Source organism: Lytechinus pictus, chromosome 11, assembly GCF_037042905.1.
Source record: "Lytechinus pictus isolate F3 Inbred chromosome 11, Lp3.0, whole genome shotgun sequence".
Taxonomy (NCBI): domain Eukaryota; kingdom Metazoa; phylum Echinodermata; class Echinoidea; order Temnopleuroida; family Toxopneustidae; genus Lytechinus; species Lytechinus pictus.
In genome coordinates, this window is record NC_087255.1 from 16,260,767 (window position 1) to 16,276,898 (window position 16,132).

Sequence of the window (16,132 nt, forward strand, 5' to 3'; positions counted from 1 at the left end):
ATAACGAAGCTTCGGAATTACGAATGTATGCGTTTTTTTCATTCCTGTGAGGCTAAGCTACTGATATACGCCAAAATGAGGACCCATTCACGCCCATTTTTATTCTATATATCAGTTGACAAATGAAAGAAATTATGAATCCTATTGTGACGTAAATGACGTCACACAAAAAATTTTGGCAATGAAGCGTGACATGGTAAATAATCCACTAAAGGTTGATGTATGAATACATCGTTACGCACGCTATCTGCATCTATTGTTCATCAAGTTCCCCTCAGAAGAATGGAAAAAAAATGGTTTTGTGATTCATAATATTTTGAATTCATCCTTACTGACCCGATTCAAAGTGCTCCTGAAAATAAAATGGGAGTATTATTTTCAGGACTCTGAGCTGATAACCGTACATGGTAAGTAGGCATATGTGATTCTTATACATTAATCGGTTATTAGTTTTGGGAGTTTCTCTGTAACTAACTTTATTTCGGAATAACTTACATTGAACAACCGTCTCGTTCGCAATCTGCATGTCCACAGATGAATGCAAATAGACCGGTGAGTAAACTTTCTCGAATACAAACGTGACAAAAGAGCAGTATTTACACAGGACTTCGTTTTGTGTTCAGAGCGAGATTGCTTTGATGTTAAAGCGCTTCACGCAACGTGACTATATAGAGTGCTACCGTACCACTCTGTATTCGCTCGCCTTTCACCATGTTATAACATGATATAAATGATAAAGCAGAGCCCGATATCACTAGCTTGCACAAACTAATGGTTAAGCTCATTTTTGTTATAATTGATTGCTTTGATTCATGGCCGTACGCACCGAGGAAGGGGCGGTCAGGGGGCAATTGTTCCCCCTAAAATTTGAAAACTTTCATTTTTTTATGAAAATGTTTCACAAAATTCACCAATATGCACAAAATCCTTCAATTTCAATATGAAAAAATGTAAAAGCGCCCAAATGACAAGCTCGGTCGCTTTGCTCTCCTGTTTTCGAGTTTTTTCTGTGCGTCCTGCCCCTTCCCCCCCCCCCCAGCAAAAAAAAAAAAAATCGTACGACCCTGCTTTGATACGTATGTTCCATTGTCATGATTGTTATTCGAATCAAATATATATATATAGCGAGGTCAACATGGTCGATTAAAAGGATTTGTGTCGATGGCCCAGCCTGAGCTTATATTATTATTTTAAGGTAGGTCTGTAGATTTGTAGAGAATACGATAACGTAGATTATTTTTGTAATACTTATATACTCGTATATATTTATATATATATATTTCGTTATTGTTATAATGCCAGAGTGAAATATGAGTTGCATCGCATGAGCAATGTCTCCCCTCTCTCATTGCACTTGTATTTCACGCATATGTAATACAGTGTACAGTATATACCAGCATAAGCGAAAACAACCGTCTTGAAATAAGGTCAAGAATTTAAACCAAAATATTAACCAATCTCACTAAAAGTCAGAGATACATTCGTTCGCTCCCCCTAAACACAGTTTCATACATTTATGAAGAAAAAGAAATATTAATGTTCGTCTGCGTAAGTGACCATTTGATTTTGAAAGAATTGATTTGACTTGATTTAGGAGCAAGGGGGGGGGGGCTCTTTTTAGCATGTTCAATGCTGTATTCATTTCTTCTTTGGAGTTTCATCCAGTGGGGACAAATATTGATATGTGCCACAAATATTATATTCGTGATTGTAAGACCAATAAAGCTTATAAATGAAAAAAATGGTAGTAACGGCGTAAGGAGTCAAAAAGTTGGAGGGGGGCCAGACATGCCGTAAAAGGCAAAATTCCTAAAAAGCATTTAGCGAGCAAAAAAGTTTGATCATTTAAATACAAAAATCTAATTTTGGGATAGATTTGGACATAATATTCAGGAAATTATATCATATTTCTCCTTCTTTTCCTTTCCTTTCCCTTATTTTTCCTTGGTCGTGAAAATTTGGGGAGTTCCATTGCCTCAAGCCTCCCCCATTTACTCTCCAGTGTTTGAAGGGCTGCAATTTTCGACACAGTGCACAATTTACACGTTATCGATATCAACAAATAAATAATATATTTCATGAATTCGGATAATAATTTGATTTCAAATTGCCATATCCCCCCGGGGGGGGGGGGGCAGTCAAATATATATTGCTGTTCACATGCGTGACCAATAACACGCGTTTAAAGGGGTGTTTTTTCAGTTTTGGATTTTTCAAAAGAAAGGTTGTTTTGAAAAACTGGTCAATGGTCAATCGCGGATTCAAACGTATTTAGGGTATTTTTTTCAAAGCGTTTTTTTAAAGACTAGCCAAACGTGTTTAGGGTATGTTTTTTCCCAAGCTTTTTCCCCGTGTTCGGGTTCTTCCCGATTGTACTAAACCTGTTTAGGGGTCATATTCTGGCGACAACTTGTTTAGGGGCCAAAATGTGTAAATGAAGCCCGCGAAAAACTCGTTTAGGGGGTGTTTGTAAATAATTTGGCCACGCATGTGTACAGCAATACATTTGACTGCCCCCCGGGCCATATCCTTAAAAGAATGGAGTGCAAGGAGAATGTGAGAATGATAAGGTAATAGGATACAAGAATTATACATTAAAATACCATAAAAATGAGGAAAATTACACCAGTGCTTCAGTGCTTCAGTGCTATGATATTTTTCCTTCTTTGTATTTTCTTCTTATACGTCCATTGTCTCCCCAGCTCAGTATATATAGTATTACATTTGCAGTTCCGTGGCCCCGCCCATTTTGGTATTTCGTTTTCTATTCGAATAGTATTTTTACTCCTTTGTTGTATATATGTATTCCAATAAAATGTTTTATTTGATTGTAAGTAAATAACTTTTGGCCCATTACGAATTCTACATGTATAGCAAACACACAGTTGGAGAGAGCCGGTCGATCCTCTATAATGCCACTCACTATTCTGAAAATCTTCAGCATGTGTATCACGTATCACTGACCCAATTCTATAATTGAAAAGGGTGTTCCTCAAGGCTATCATTTTGTATCATGTATAGTCTAAAGGCATTTATGCATGATATGCGTGATCTCCGAAACAATCGTCACAAAAACCTTTTTTTTTCTTGTCTTAAATAATGCCGACATGAAATACTAAGGTTACTCCCACAGGGCTACTGTAACACCCCTTTCATAATAAATTTATGTATATACTCATCTGTTTTCTACCAATCGATGTCACCTCTAAATGTTTGTTTGCATCTCTGATTCTAAGGTAGGTTCCAAGACAGGTTGTATTCAAAGGTCCTATATTTGTTCTCTTATACAGATTCTTGACAATGGATTCTTTTCGAAGTCAGTTTGCGGTAGCTCTGATTCTTCTATTTTCAACAATAAATGGTAAAACAATTCAGTAACTACATGTGCATGTATTGCAAAAACATATTTATTAAATGTTAAAAACCCCTATATGCTTGTAGAGACCGTACAAGTTATTTTTACGTTAATTATATTTGCAATGGTAAACTATTCCTAATCACTTAAAAATGAATATATATTCAAACTTCGGTAACAAGCATATTTGTTGTTGAAATAAACAGATTTTTGTAAAAAGCATGTTACGCTGGTAGATTTTTACAAGATTACGAAATATATATCGTTATTTCAGCCAACAAATATATACTTGTTCATCAATTCTGGTTAAAACAGAAATTGATGTCCTTTCCAGGACAACGCTGTTGTGGTCCAATGAAAAAAATATATATTAAAGGGCGTCGACATCAAATGCTTCGGAAAGAGGAACGCGGTGTTTTGTCTACAAAATACCACTATTGTTATCAAACTTGTTGATCCACTGCAGCCACAAAGATCATCAATACAATAATGGAAAATAGAGATGAAGAAAAAAATTGTGAATAGGTATTTGTCCATATTGTGTTTACTATACTCCCATGCAGGTCATTTGCTTATCATTCGCTTGCAATTCGGTGTATGTGTTTGAAACTGCTATCACGTTTCACAATGGACATAAATAACTGTAGAGCATTTGACATGTTGACATAGTAGCGTAATGAGCCCCACCCCCAAAAAAAGTATTTCTAAAATAAAGCGCAAACGAAGCGAGCAAAAATTTTGACATTTTTATTTAAAAAAAAAAATCAAATTTTGTGATTGGTTTTGACATACAATTCAGAAAATAATATCATATTTCACCCTTCTTTATTTCCTTTTCTTTCCTGTTCTCTCTTTTTTTTTTGTCTTGGTCGTGAAATATTGGGAAGGGGCAAGCCCCTCAAGCCCCCACCATCTGTACACCAATGTTGATTAACTTCATCAAAGGCACCATCGAAATGATGGAAAACAGTATAATGGCATTACTGTACTTTAAATTTAAGATCATGTCAATATACTGCTGATCTTGAAACGAAATACATATGTTGCTCCGTTAAATTTCAATCAGCGTTAAATGATCTAATATCCTTCTTTTAAAATTGTAGCTTCGAATGTTTTTTTTTTGTGGTTGTTGTTTTGTTTACACAAATGTGTTCTGTATAGGGCCTACTTTCTAGAGAAAAAAGTGTCAACGAAATATTATTGATATTTTGTTTAACTCTTAATAACCAAGCCCCCTTGTCCATCACGTCTATCCTCTTGAATATAGGCAATTCCCTGATATTAGCCATAATCTTCTTCAATCTACAATTTCTTTTATTAGTGATATTTGATTTATTAAAAAAAAACAGGACAAAAAAACCTAGTTCAGGTGGAGGATGCCGAATGCTGCTCTGATATCCCAGTGTCCAGCAACATGGGTGCTCTGGGGTCGAGATGCCCAACATCACAACTTGAGACACAGTGTGGACAACGAGGCTGCTGTGGTCAGTATATTTTTTGTTATACATGTACTTCAATTATCACCCCACCCTTCTCCACGGTTTATTTCCAATTCGTCCAATTGCCAACTCGTCTATCATTTGGTCTACCATCAGTTCGTCCACTATCCACATCGGTGGTCTAATTACCTATTCGTTCACTCACCATTTCGTCTAATAACCAGTTGGTCCAATAGCCATTTAGTCCATATACCATTTGCTTTATTTGGAATCAGTGTTTGTTATGCAAAATGAATTAAAATGAAATGGATATTAGACCAACTGGTTATGAGACGAATTGGTCATGGACGAAATGGTGATTAGACGAAGTGATGATTGGACCAAATGGTTACTGGAACAAATTGTTGGTAGACGAAATGTTAATGGACGGAATGGCATTAGACTAAATGAAAGTATAGACCAGGTGTTGAGTGGACGAGTTGGCAGTAGACGAATTGGCAATTTACCCCTTTCTCCACGCGGCATCCCCAACTAAAATTTAAACTTTTTTGCCGTTTTAATGTTGTTCGAGCATGTTATTTGATATGTTCCAATTTCTTTACACGATCTTTTTTTCAGAATAAATGTTAATTTCTGAACGGACTTTGAATATTGCCGTATTGTAATGATTAAAACATATATCATTAAAATCTGAACAACAGAAACACGGCAATATCATGATCCTAATGATTGGCTTAAACAAAAAACCTATAACAAAATGATGTAAAGAATTGATAATCATGTAATTGCATACATAATTATTATACTGACAATAAGTATTGTAAAATCATTTCAAAGTTGCATAGATAACTAAGAAAAATCGTGTATCGTGATTTATTTTGTTAATATTTTTTCTTTCTTATATTTTTTCCCTTGACAGTTGCAATGAACCAAACGTCAGAGAGCACGGTAGCAGAAACGTATCGTCCATATCCTTGCATCGGTTCTGATGACGTCATAGAACCATGGTATGTTTGTGATGGTATAATTGATTGTCCTCAAGCAGACGATGAAATGTACTGTGGTAAGTGATTCAAACAGGAGATAATTATGAATGGCGTAATGAGCCGAACAATAAAATGTGGGGCACATGCTGCATGAGCGAAGCGAGCGAGCAATTTTTTTTCTTTTTCAATTGAAAATCTTAGTTGATTGAGGCGCGATAGCTCAGTCAGTAGAGCAGGGGGTTCGGATTCTTTTGGTGCGCTAGTGACCTTTGGAAAAGCGTTTGAATCCTCTTTACCAGATCCCTCGGAGAGGACCTTAAGCAGTCAGTCCTTCGATTGCTTTCTTTCAAGCATTGATGCTTTCTTTAGCAGTCAGGTAAAAAAATCCCTACCATTTTTTTGTGTTAGATTTAAATGTTATTCAGAAAATAGCACGATATGTAACCCCTTTTTCATTCCCTTTCTTTGCCTTTCTCGTCCCCTCTTTCTTGGTCGTGGAACTTTTGGGAGCCCATGGCCCCAAGGCGCCCCCAATCTGTATGGCAGTGATAATTCTTGTCAACGATCACTGTTAATGGTGTTTATCCCACTCTCAATTAATTGATTATAAAACATGACAATTATTTATTTCACATATTCTTGCCACAAAAAGCGCCGAATACCACATGAATTTAAGTTGACATTCCTGTCTAATAATCTGTTCGCTTAATTGCACAGGGGCCAAGGAAGCGGAGTAACGCCTTTGAAAGTGGAGGCTTAAGAAAAAAAAAATCACAAACAGATGGTAATTTTCACGTATTTGTACACGGTTTTGGCCAAACAAATGAGGCTTGAACCCGGGGAAGGGGGTTGGTTATAGAAAGCATCTTCAACTGGAAACTTGGGGAGGGGGATTACATGATTGTATCCCCTACCTACCCTCGTTGTCTACTCCCCCGATCGTTCACAGATAAATTGACTTCAGGTGGGTATTTCATGTTAATTTCAGTTAAATCCTAGGTTTTGATTGGCTGAGAGGCACTGGCCTTTGACTGTTACTATGGTAACTGTCGGAAAAAGACAACTTGTCAGTGCTGACAACTTTCATGAAACGGCCCCCAGATTTCACATAATCATACTTTTCTTCTTCCTCCCCCTCCTCATCCTATACTCTCTCTCTCTCTCTCTCTCTCTCTCTCCTTGATACAGGGATGCACGTCTGTGCAGTGACAATATTCGATGGCCCATCGGCCGATATACAGGCACCTTGCCCTTACTCCGAGGATTGTTACACTCCGACTGGCTCGTGTCTCGCCAGCGAACTGTGCCCCAATCGGGGGCGCAATGCAACAGTCATTGCTAATCTATGTGGTAAGCATAAAACATTTTCAACCAGCAATCGTCGTCCCTTACTTTGTTGTAAAATAACTTGAAACTTTGCAAGATAAAAACTATCACCACCACATTATTGTCCATGATGTCATTGCACTTCTGTAACTTCATATATAAAATATTTTTGGCTAACTGCAAGTTTTATATAAAGATTTATGGAGGTCTACACACTGCAAAACGCCGCGGCGTTGTTCGGCCCACACAAGAGAGGTGTTGAAACAACACCGGTTCGGTGTTTATAGGCTAACACAAATTCGGCATTTAAGCAACACCAATTAGTGTTAAACCAATATCGGTTTGATTCTTAAATGGTGTTGTTTCCACGCCTCTCTGGTGTGGACCGATATGGATAACGGACTGGTGTTAAATCAACACCGGTGTTTTTGCAGTGCACTAGAGTTATCCAAATATGAGATCTGCAGTTTGACAAGTAGAAAATTATAAATTGCGCTGCATGGACGCCAAAACTATTTCTCTATTTAGAGGGTCAGAGAAATAACGAATCTTCCATTTATCAGGTTTTATAAAGTTACAATCTTGATGTTGGCAATGTTGAATAGTAAACATGCATGTAAGTGTGGTAAGAGGGTTGTATACTGGTGGTGTGGCCAAACTACTATCGTTAAGATCGACTGGTGAACCTCTCTTACGCTCTAAACCATTGCCAATGAGCATTTTGGAGTACACCATTTACCACAAGAGAGGAAATTCACCAGTCTTTCTTAAAATCGCTCTTAACTTACGATCAGGTTTATGAAACACCCACCTGTGCTCATAAACTTGTGTCCCATAAGTGATACAAATATTTTATATAATGCTCTGCCTCCCCTTTCTTTGTCTTTATATTCCTAACATACATTCGTGTTATTTTCTTTCATTCGTATTGTGATCATATCAATATATTGTAGGCCTAAACATTAAGCGATTCTTGATGATTTACGATAAAAAATAGATATGTTAAAAAGATAAGTGCAGTATATAAAGTTCACAACAAACTGGAAAGTTTCATGAATATTGCGAACTTATTGCATCGGACCTTATGGCGTACCACGTAAATTTGTTAGTATTCTATCCCTGTCATGATCGTGATTTTGCGATTGTACCGATCTTTCTTTATTACAGTTGATCCATGTCCAGCGAATTGCCTTTGTGACGCCCTCACCATGATTTGCTCTGAGTATGTAGGAGATGGCAGTGAAGTGGAACCAATAGTACACCCGCGCTTGTTGCAATTGTAAGTTTGGGTAGATTCCATCCATAGGCGGCGGAAGCGGGGGGACCTGTCTCCCCCCTAAATTTGAGGTGGGGGGGGACGGTCCCCCCTAAATTTTTAGTTGAGAACTTTTTTTTTTTTTTGCTAGTCATTTTTTTCCTGCGTCCCCCCCCCCCTAAATTCAGATGGATCCCCCCTAAATTTTTTGTTGCCCCCCCTAAAATTTTGGTTGATAACTTTTTTTTTTGCTTGTCAAATTATTTACCTGTGTCCATCCCAAAATTTCAGGTGGACCCCCCATAAATTTTTTGCCTTCCGCCGCCAATGATTCCACCCCCCCCCCCGGCGGGGCCACTTACATTGACGAGTGGATACCATGCGCGACCCAAAAAACACGTAAAAAGGATGTCTTTTTCAAGATAGGGCACGTTACCTACGTAACGTGATAAGGCTGTCAAAAACACAAAAATAATGGAAAAAGGGTATCTATTTTGCTAGGAAAGCTACGTGTTTAGGGTCAAATTTGCGGGGATGATAAAACAAAATTAAAATGTTTTATAAAGGATGTCCTTTTGCCCCAACACTACGTGTTTAGAGTCCGATTTGCGCGAGGTCTGGAAGGTGAGGCCGTATAGTGTAAAGGTAAAACCGACGACCGACGGACCCGTGACATAACAATAAAATTAATATCGCTGTACTTGCTTAGGGGTTCATTTCAGGGAATACTTGCCAAGAGTATCGTTTTGTTCCCAATACTTGTTACGGATAGGGTTTCAGACGCCAATACTTGTTAAGGGGTGCATTTTCAATTTTCAGAATATGGAAAATACGTGTTTAGGGTGCTTTTCGAGACCCCATGGTCGCGCATGGTATCCACTCGTCAATGGAAGTGCCCCCCCCCCCCCCGGGTTCCACCCCCCCACAACAAAAAGGTGGGCGATTAATAGCTAATTTGAAGGGGAAAAATCCGATTGGTCCTTCGTTAGTCTACTGGGCAAAATGCACATGCAACGATGATCTTGATAGGCCGTTTCATTTAGGTCTAGTTGCAAAGAGAGTTGCGTTTAAAATCAAATTAAAACAAAAGAATCAAACAACGCAAAGTCAGACACAAATCCGAAAGACGCGTGTGACTGGTTAAAATCAAGTTGGGATTAATTTCAACTCTTTCTGCAACCGACCCCAGTGGTAGGTCTCCTCCAACCTTAAACATGTTAAAAATACTATGAAGTAAAATTTGAAGACCAAGCAGAGCACTGCAAACAAATCCGAAACGGGTGAAAATGAAGCAGTCACGGCACTAGAGTCCTTCATTATGTCAGTAAAACCCCGTCACACTATAGAGGCGGAATGAGCCGGAATGCCGTCGGAATGAAAATTCTTGGTACATTCCTGGATATTCGAAGCGCATTCTAAAAATTCTGACTGCATTCTGAGTGCATTCCAGACATTCGGGTCCATTCTTGTGACCGCCCCGAATGTTTTGCTCATGTTCAAAACTTTCGAAGTGCATTCGAAGTGGAGAAATATCGAACGACATTCGAAGTGCATTCTGACTGCTCTCTGACTGCATTCTACATATTCTTACGACATTCTAACAGCATTCTTAATATTCTTCCTGTGTTCCGACTGTATTCGAGCTGCATTCGACAGTCAATACACCCGAAATGTGCAAGAATCATTCAAGGCGGGATCGAGGGACGTTAAGTATTTGAACGACATTTTTGCAAAAGTAGTGAAAATTTCAAATTCCCTCCCGAATGTAGCACGAATTTTGAAAGTTCTTCATTCCGGCTGGTTCTGCTCGATTCCTGCTGATTCCGAATAAGTGTGACGGTGGTATAAGAGAGTTCAGTCTATGCATTCCAGCTTGGGTATGCAATGAGCGAGCTGTTGATTGCCATCTCACCACTTTTTATTTGCAGGCCTATTACGTTATCTCTATATGGCCTATTATTACACTCTAAAAAATGTTGGGCAACATACGGTCCACACAACAATTGGTTAAAACTTTATCCAATTCTGGGTAGTTTTCAACCAATACTGTGTAGTTTTCACCCAAAGCACATATTATTGGTGTAAAACTACCCAGAATTGGATAAAGTTTTAACCAATTGTTGTGTGGACCGTATGTTGCCCAACATTTTTTAGAGTGTACAATTAAACAATATTCATGTCCCAAGTTCATATGAATATTATTGACTATTAATTTAATGTGTAACCAACTTGATGCTATAACTTTTTTATACGCATACAAATGAATTTAACCAAATGAATTTATTGTAATGTTAGTTCGCTCATCATTATATATTAATGTTCAATTTCAGTGTTGTTTGGAATTACGAGACATTTTGCAGTGAAAATCAACCCATTTAAGATATAACAGTTAATATGTTTTTCGATCGTTTTCTTTTTCTAGTGGCCTTGTAGATGTAAGAGAAGGCGTTGTCATAAGCAATACATCGAGTACTACGAATTATGGATCAACTCTTCTTTTGAATCCATCCGACATTCCCTACGTTAATACGCTGTAAGTTATACGGTAAAACCGACCGAATCTCCTTCGATATTTGGAACAAATCTTGCCCCCTCCCTGTGAAATCATAATATCAACTCAAACTAAGAAAGTCTGCTCCCTAAATATCAATTGTAAATCCACATGAAAAAGATGAAAATAATTATGCATCACTCTGTATTGTTTGTACACTAAGTGGTGCAAATTTTAGGGATGCAGGCTATTTGCGTTGAAAGGGTGCAGAATTGAACCTTCCCTGTAAAAGGGTACAACTCTGCAGATTGGTATCTGCTTATGGTGCAAAATGGGGTGCCTGAACACGTACAGGGGTAAAAAAGCACCTTATTTGAGAGACGCTTCCCCCCCCCCCAAAAAAAAAGAGCCTCCGATGTGATATTTAGGGCGCCACCAATTATAGTTCGCTGGAGGAAAGATATCGCACTAATCAGCCTTCATTTTCGACTTTGAAAGGCATCCAAGATGAAAAATACACACAGGGTCATGTTGTTCAAACAAATTTTTAGATCAAGCTTCCATGTTTATTTAAAGTATCGTTTCAAGAGATGTACAGTGAATTATATAGTCCTATATCGCATTTTCCTCAATATTCCGTCCCTCGGACTATGTATCCTCGTTTTCTACATCATCACAAGGTAAAAATATTAATTGTTTTTGACAAAGACACAGTGAGAGGAGGAATCGCAAGATAGCTCACAAGAAGCTTAGGAAATGGTTGAGTTTTTCTTTAATGTTTTTCTTTAAAACTTATCCTTGTAATCTTTTTCCTTTCACGTTTTTTGTTTGTTTTAGTTTTACTTTTAGTTTTTGTTACCACTTTTCCAGTAAGATAGAGATGAAAATCGGTGTAAGCATGGACCTTCTAGATCCATGGTATAACTCTCCAGTGGTATACTGGCAAAACCGACCCCAGACCGATAAGATATACTACCAATGAAACACCATCGGTCGGGGTTTGTAATCGTTTTCGTAGTTGGGACTTTTTATTTTTATTTTTAAGGATATCAATAAATAGGAACCTCAGTCTCGATGCACTCTAAAAAAGATTGAATAAAAATTTACCCAATATTGGTTAAAAAGAGAACAAGCATGTTTGTTGTGTACTTTTTTCCCATATTGGGCAAAACGCAGGCTTTAAGTATTTGTTACCATTTTACCCAGTAAGCATACATGTTCCCATTTCACCCAATATTCGGTAAACTGTTTTTAAAGGAGTGTGAAAATAAGGTAAAGCATGAAAACAAGGATTTAAGCAACGTTCGGTCCCTTTGACTTGACAAGAATTTAAGAATTAAGGAATTCTCCCACACACACCACGCACACCACGCACACTACGCATGCGCACACGCTTTGTTTCTCCGGGAAAGAAAGTTAAATGGGAGAGGGGTGGGTGTCAGTCTATAGTCAGTAACGTCTATATAGACCATTGATATTATTAGTTATCATGTTATTATTTTATATTGTATGCAATCTTTATTTAGTGTGTATAAATTCAAAGAAACATTTTTTGTCTGTCAATATATAACAAATTCTCCCATTGATTCTGTTTCATCTTTCATCAGGGGTATTGTTTCACCTGTTCCACTGACTGAACATTTTCACCTTGAGATCGAGGAAAATGCCTTTGCACAGAATTCCTTTCTACTTACACTGTAAGTATGAATCCAATAATTACTTTTCCAAGCAACCGATCCTATTTTGATGTTCTCCACCATGTCATCTGAGCTTAGCTGCGTTAAAAAAAAAGTTTTTCCGCCTAATAGAAACCTATAGGATATGATTCTATATCACTTCTAGATGTTACACCCCATGTCTATGTTAAAAAATAAACTGAAAATCTGAAGGAAATATATTTTTGTCGGTAAAGGCGGTATCAATATAGTGCAGAAAATTCCTGTAAAGGCGATGCAGAAGTACATTGTACATGCACGCTGCACCGGACGCTGCATTACGCTACAGCGCACTGTCGCGTAATGCAGCGTGCATACTTCTACCGTTCTAGGGGACAACGGCGTTTCATAGAATTGTATAATTGTTTTTTTTTTCAAATAAATTACAATGTAAAAGCAATTTGCAGCAGTTAAGAATTATAAGTATAAAGATGCAATGCTGTGAAGTTAGTTACTCAATTCGCATATATTTATATGTTCTAATACTACTTCTTTGTGATTTTGTTGAAGGGTTCTGCAAGGAAGTACATTGGATACCCTGACTGAAGGAATGTTTAGCGGACTCTCATCTCTGGAATACCTGTAAGTATTTTATTGTCGATTTGAAAAAAAAACAGCACAACAAGCAACATTGCATTGTCATATTTATCCTGATAATGGTACCACTTGCAAGTACTGGGGCCCGTTGCAGAAAGAGTTGCGATCCAACGAAACTCAAAAAATCTTGCGCAACTTGATTTTCAACCAATAACGAACCCGTGTTCGGGACTTCGCAAAAAAAGTTTGGAAATATGACTTTGATCTATAATCCCTCTTCGGTTTTAATAGATATCAATGTTACATTAATATCAATGAATAAATCATTTAATTCTCTTTAAAATGATACCCTACATGATATGATTATGGTTCACATGGAGGTGCAGTGCCCTCGAATATGGGGCAAGGTCAAAATTCAAAAGTTGCAAAATGACAATATTGAAAGTCACTGTTCTTTTTTCAGTGGTGATGAATGAGTTTCACAGCGGTTTCTTTTAATTGTTTTCATGCACCTTAACATCAACATTAATATGGAATCAAACACACCTCTGCACAAGCAAACACATAACAAACAAACAAACATGCATGGGTATTTCAAACCAAGACTCAAACCATGTTATCTCACAGTACCATCACTACATAAACCACAACAAAACATAAAAATGAAGAAGCAGAGTCTTGATTTGAATGGATTCTCATCTCTATTGACACAAACGAAAGAACCATGTTCTGTATTGACCCTTCATGACTATTTCTGCTCGTTTTGCAGCTTTTCAATTCAGACCTAATCCAACACTTTTGAATCCTGCTCTTTTCGTGATGACATGATCGTAACAAGCATGGTATCATTTTAAAGAGAATAAGATTATCCTTTGAATGATATCAAATATGCATTGTGTAAAATTGGAAGTTAGGAGAAATTAATGGCCAAACTCAGATTTCCAAACATTTTTTGCTCGTTTTGCAGCTTTTCAATTCAGACATCATCCAACACTTTTGAATCCTGCTCTTTTCGTGATGGCATGATCATAACAAGCATGGTATCATTCTAAAGAGAATTAAATGATCTTTTGAATGAACTCAAATATGCATTGTGTAAAATTGGGAGTTGGGAAAAATTAATGGCCAAACTCAGATTTCCAAACTTCTTTTGAGGGGTTTATTTAAACTTGCGTTTTAAACGCAACTCTTTCTGCAACAGGCCCCCAGGTGGATTTCTGATAGCAAATCCTGCTTCTATATTTAATATTATTGGTTCTTACAGTTTGATCTATAATACAAACCTCATTAAAATATTCATTATGAAAATATGTAAATTTGATTTATTTTGAAAAATACTGATTATTATCATCTAACAATATCTGAAATTTCATTAGAACTACGCAATATGATCATGCAAATTGCAAAGTAACTACATGTATGTCGACTTGAAACCCTGTTCTTTGCATTAAATACTTTTATTCCTGCGAAATACTAGATCTTTTAACTGTTGTTTATTTAATTTTTTTTCACCGATCAGTAATATTAGTGATTGTCTTGTGTTCTTATTGCCAGGAACCTGGATGATAATCTTATACATAACATAACGGTTGATTCCTTCGCCCGTTTAACAAGGTTAATAACGCTGTAAGTATATTTATGTTTTTATTTTACTATTCATTATTTTCATAACCTTCATCATTACAATCGTCAGGTTTGTTATATTCATAATCGTCACCATCGTGTCATCGCGAAGACTATATCAATACTATGTCTGCTTGTATCGCACTCGTTTCCGTCACATTCAGACATCGCACAGCGCTTGGATGTTGTAAAAGAAAAATGAATTGTTCGAGCAAATTTCCCCTGAACATGTATATTCATATTCGTTCTTTTCCATTTATATTTCAACAAAATGTATGGTCTGCAATCGAAATCAAGAAAAAGTAGAAATGCAGATTTGTATTCGCCATCACATTTACAGTCAATTTGGTTACAAAATAATGTTGATATAATAATATAGAAGGCGCTCCTATATTACCCCGGTCGATATCAGGCGCGGCCATTTCACCAGCATTTTGAGAAGTTGTCAGATCTGACCATCATTCCTTGATTTTGATTGGCTGAGAAGCGCAGTTCGTTCCTTTGGTAACTACTGAATATAAAACAGCCTTTGTCGTTTGTGGGATAAAACATCCAGCAAGTCTTTTAATGGAAAGCTCCCTATGTGTGTTTGATGTTTGATTTGATTTGTGTGCAGGTCACTGGCAAACAATCAACTCACCGTTATCGAATCAGGCTCATTCGATGGTTTACACGATCTGAGGTCATTGTGAGTATTTTATTTTGAATAAATATGTGAGCAGTTTTAAAATTGAAATATAATGGCATCATGGCACTATGACTGTATCACACTTATTAAACGATTAATTTAGACTTCGCCATAAAGGAAAAGGTTAAATTTTGAGAAAAAGCCAGAAGATCAACATTATTATATACATTTTTTTTTTAATTTGTTCGGTATATTGTGTAGATGATTTGTCAGAAAATGTACATAACCCAAAAGACATATCTATATTTTGGGTAAGGCGTCTTTTGAAGTAAGCCTCTTTGCAACTACTCATTCAGCACCATTCACGAATTCCTGGATGCGGACCGGATGCAGCTTTTTAAATTGTTTGAAAGTTCGAGGATAAGAAGAAGCCGCATTTCAGGACTGAAATCAAAGAGGGGTTAAATCGGCTCGAGTCCTAAAAGGACTCGTTCTCTAAGATAATAACTCCTCTTTGACCATCCAATCTCATTTGTTTTATAATAATTTAAAAAAAGGGGTTTAGCAAATAATGTTGCTTGTCAAAGGACTTGATTTCCACTCGTACGCCAATTATTTCTTAATCTATCAACTCAATTTCTTTTGACGAGCCGCATTTATTCTGAATCATATCCAATCCGAACTATTTGAGATTAAATTTATGAAACAGAAGATAATCCTGAATATTTTCGAAGCTAATATATATTTTAACCCATGCATGCCTGGGGCCACTGAACT

The 16,132-nt window shown here is 37.1% G+C and overlaps 1 protein-coding gene across 5 annotated transcripts in view; it reads left to right on the plus strand.

The window, feature by feature from the left end:
• LOC129271859 (G-protein coupled receptor GRL101-like) overlaps nt 1–16,132 on the plus strand; it is a 20,902-nt gene continuing 4,770 nt past the window's right edge. Inside the window, exons 1-11 of one of the 5 annotated variants that reach the window (XM_064106868.1) lie at nt 1–407; nt 3,291–3,361; nt 4,705–4,839; nt 5,714–5,857; nt 6,969–7,130; nt 8,274–8,385; nt 10,784–10,894; nt 12,460–12,549; nt 13,078–13,149; nt 14,659–14,730; nt 15,344–15,415. In XM_064106868.1, the coding sequence (XP_063962938.1) occupies nt 3,301–3,361; nt 4,705–4,839; nt 5,714–5,857; nt 6,969–7,130; nt 8,274–8,385; nt 10,784–10,894; nt 12,460–12,549; nt 13,078–13,149; nt 14,659–14,730; nt 15,344–15,415 (1,031 nt within the window). In that variant the 5' untranslated portion in view covers nt 1–407; nt 3,291–3,300. The other 4 variants (XR_010295156.1, XM_064106867.1, XM_064106869.1 and 1 more) reach the window with 4 other exon arrangements.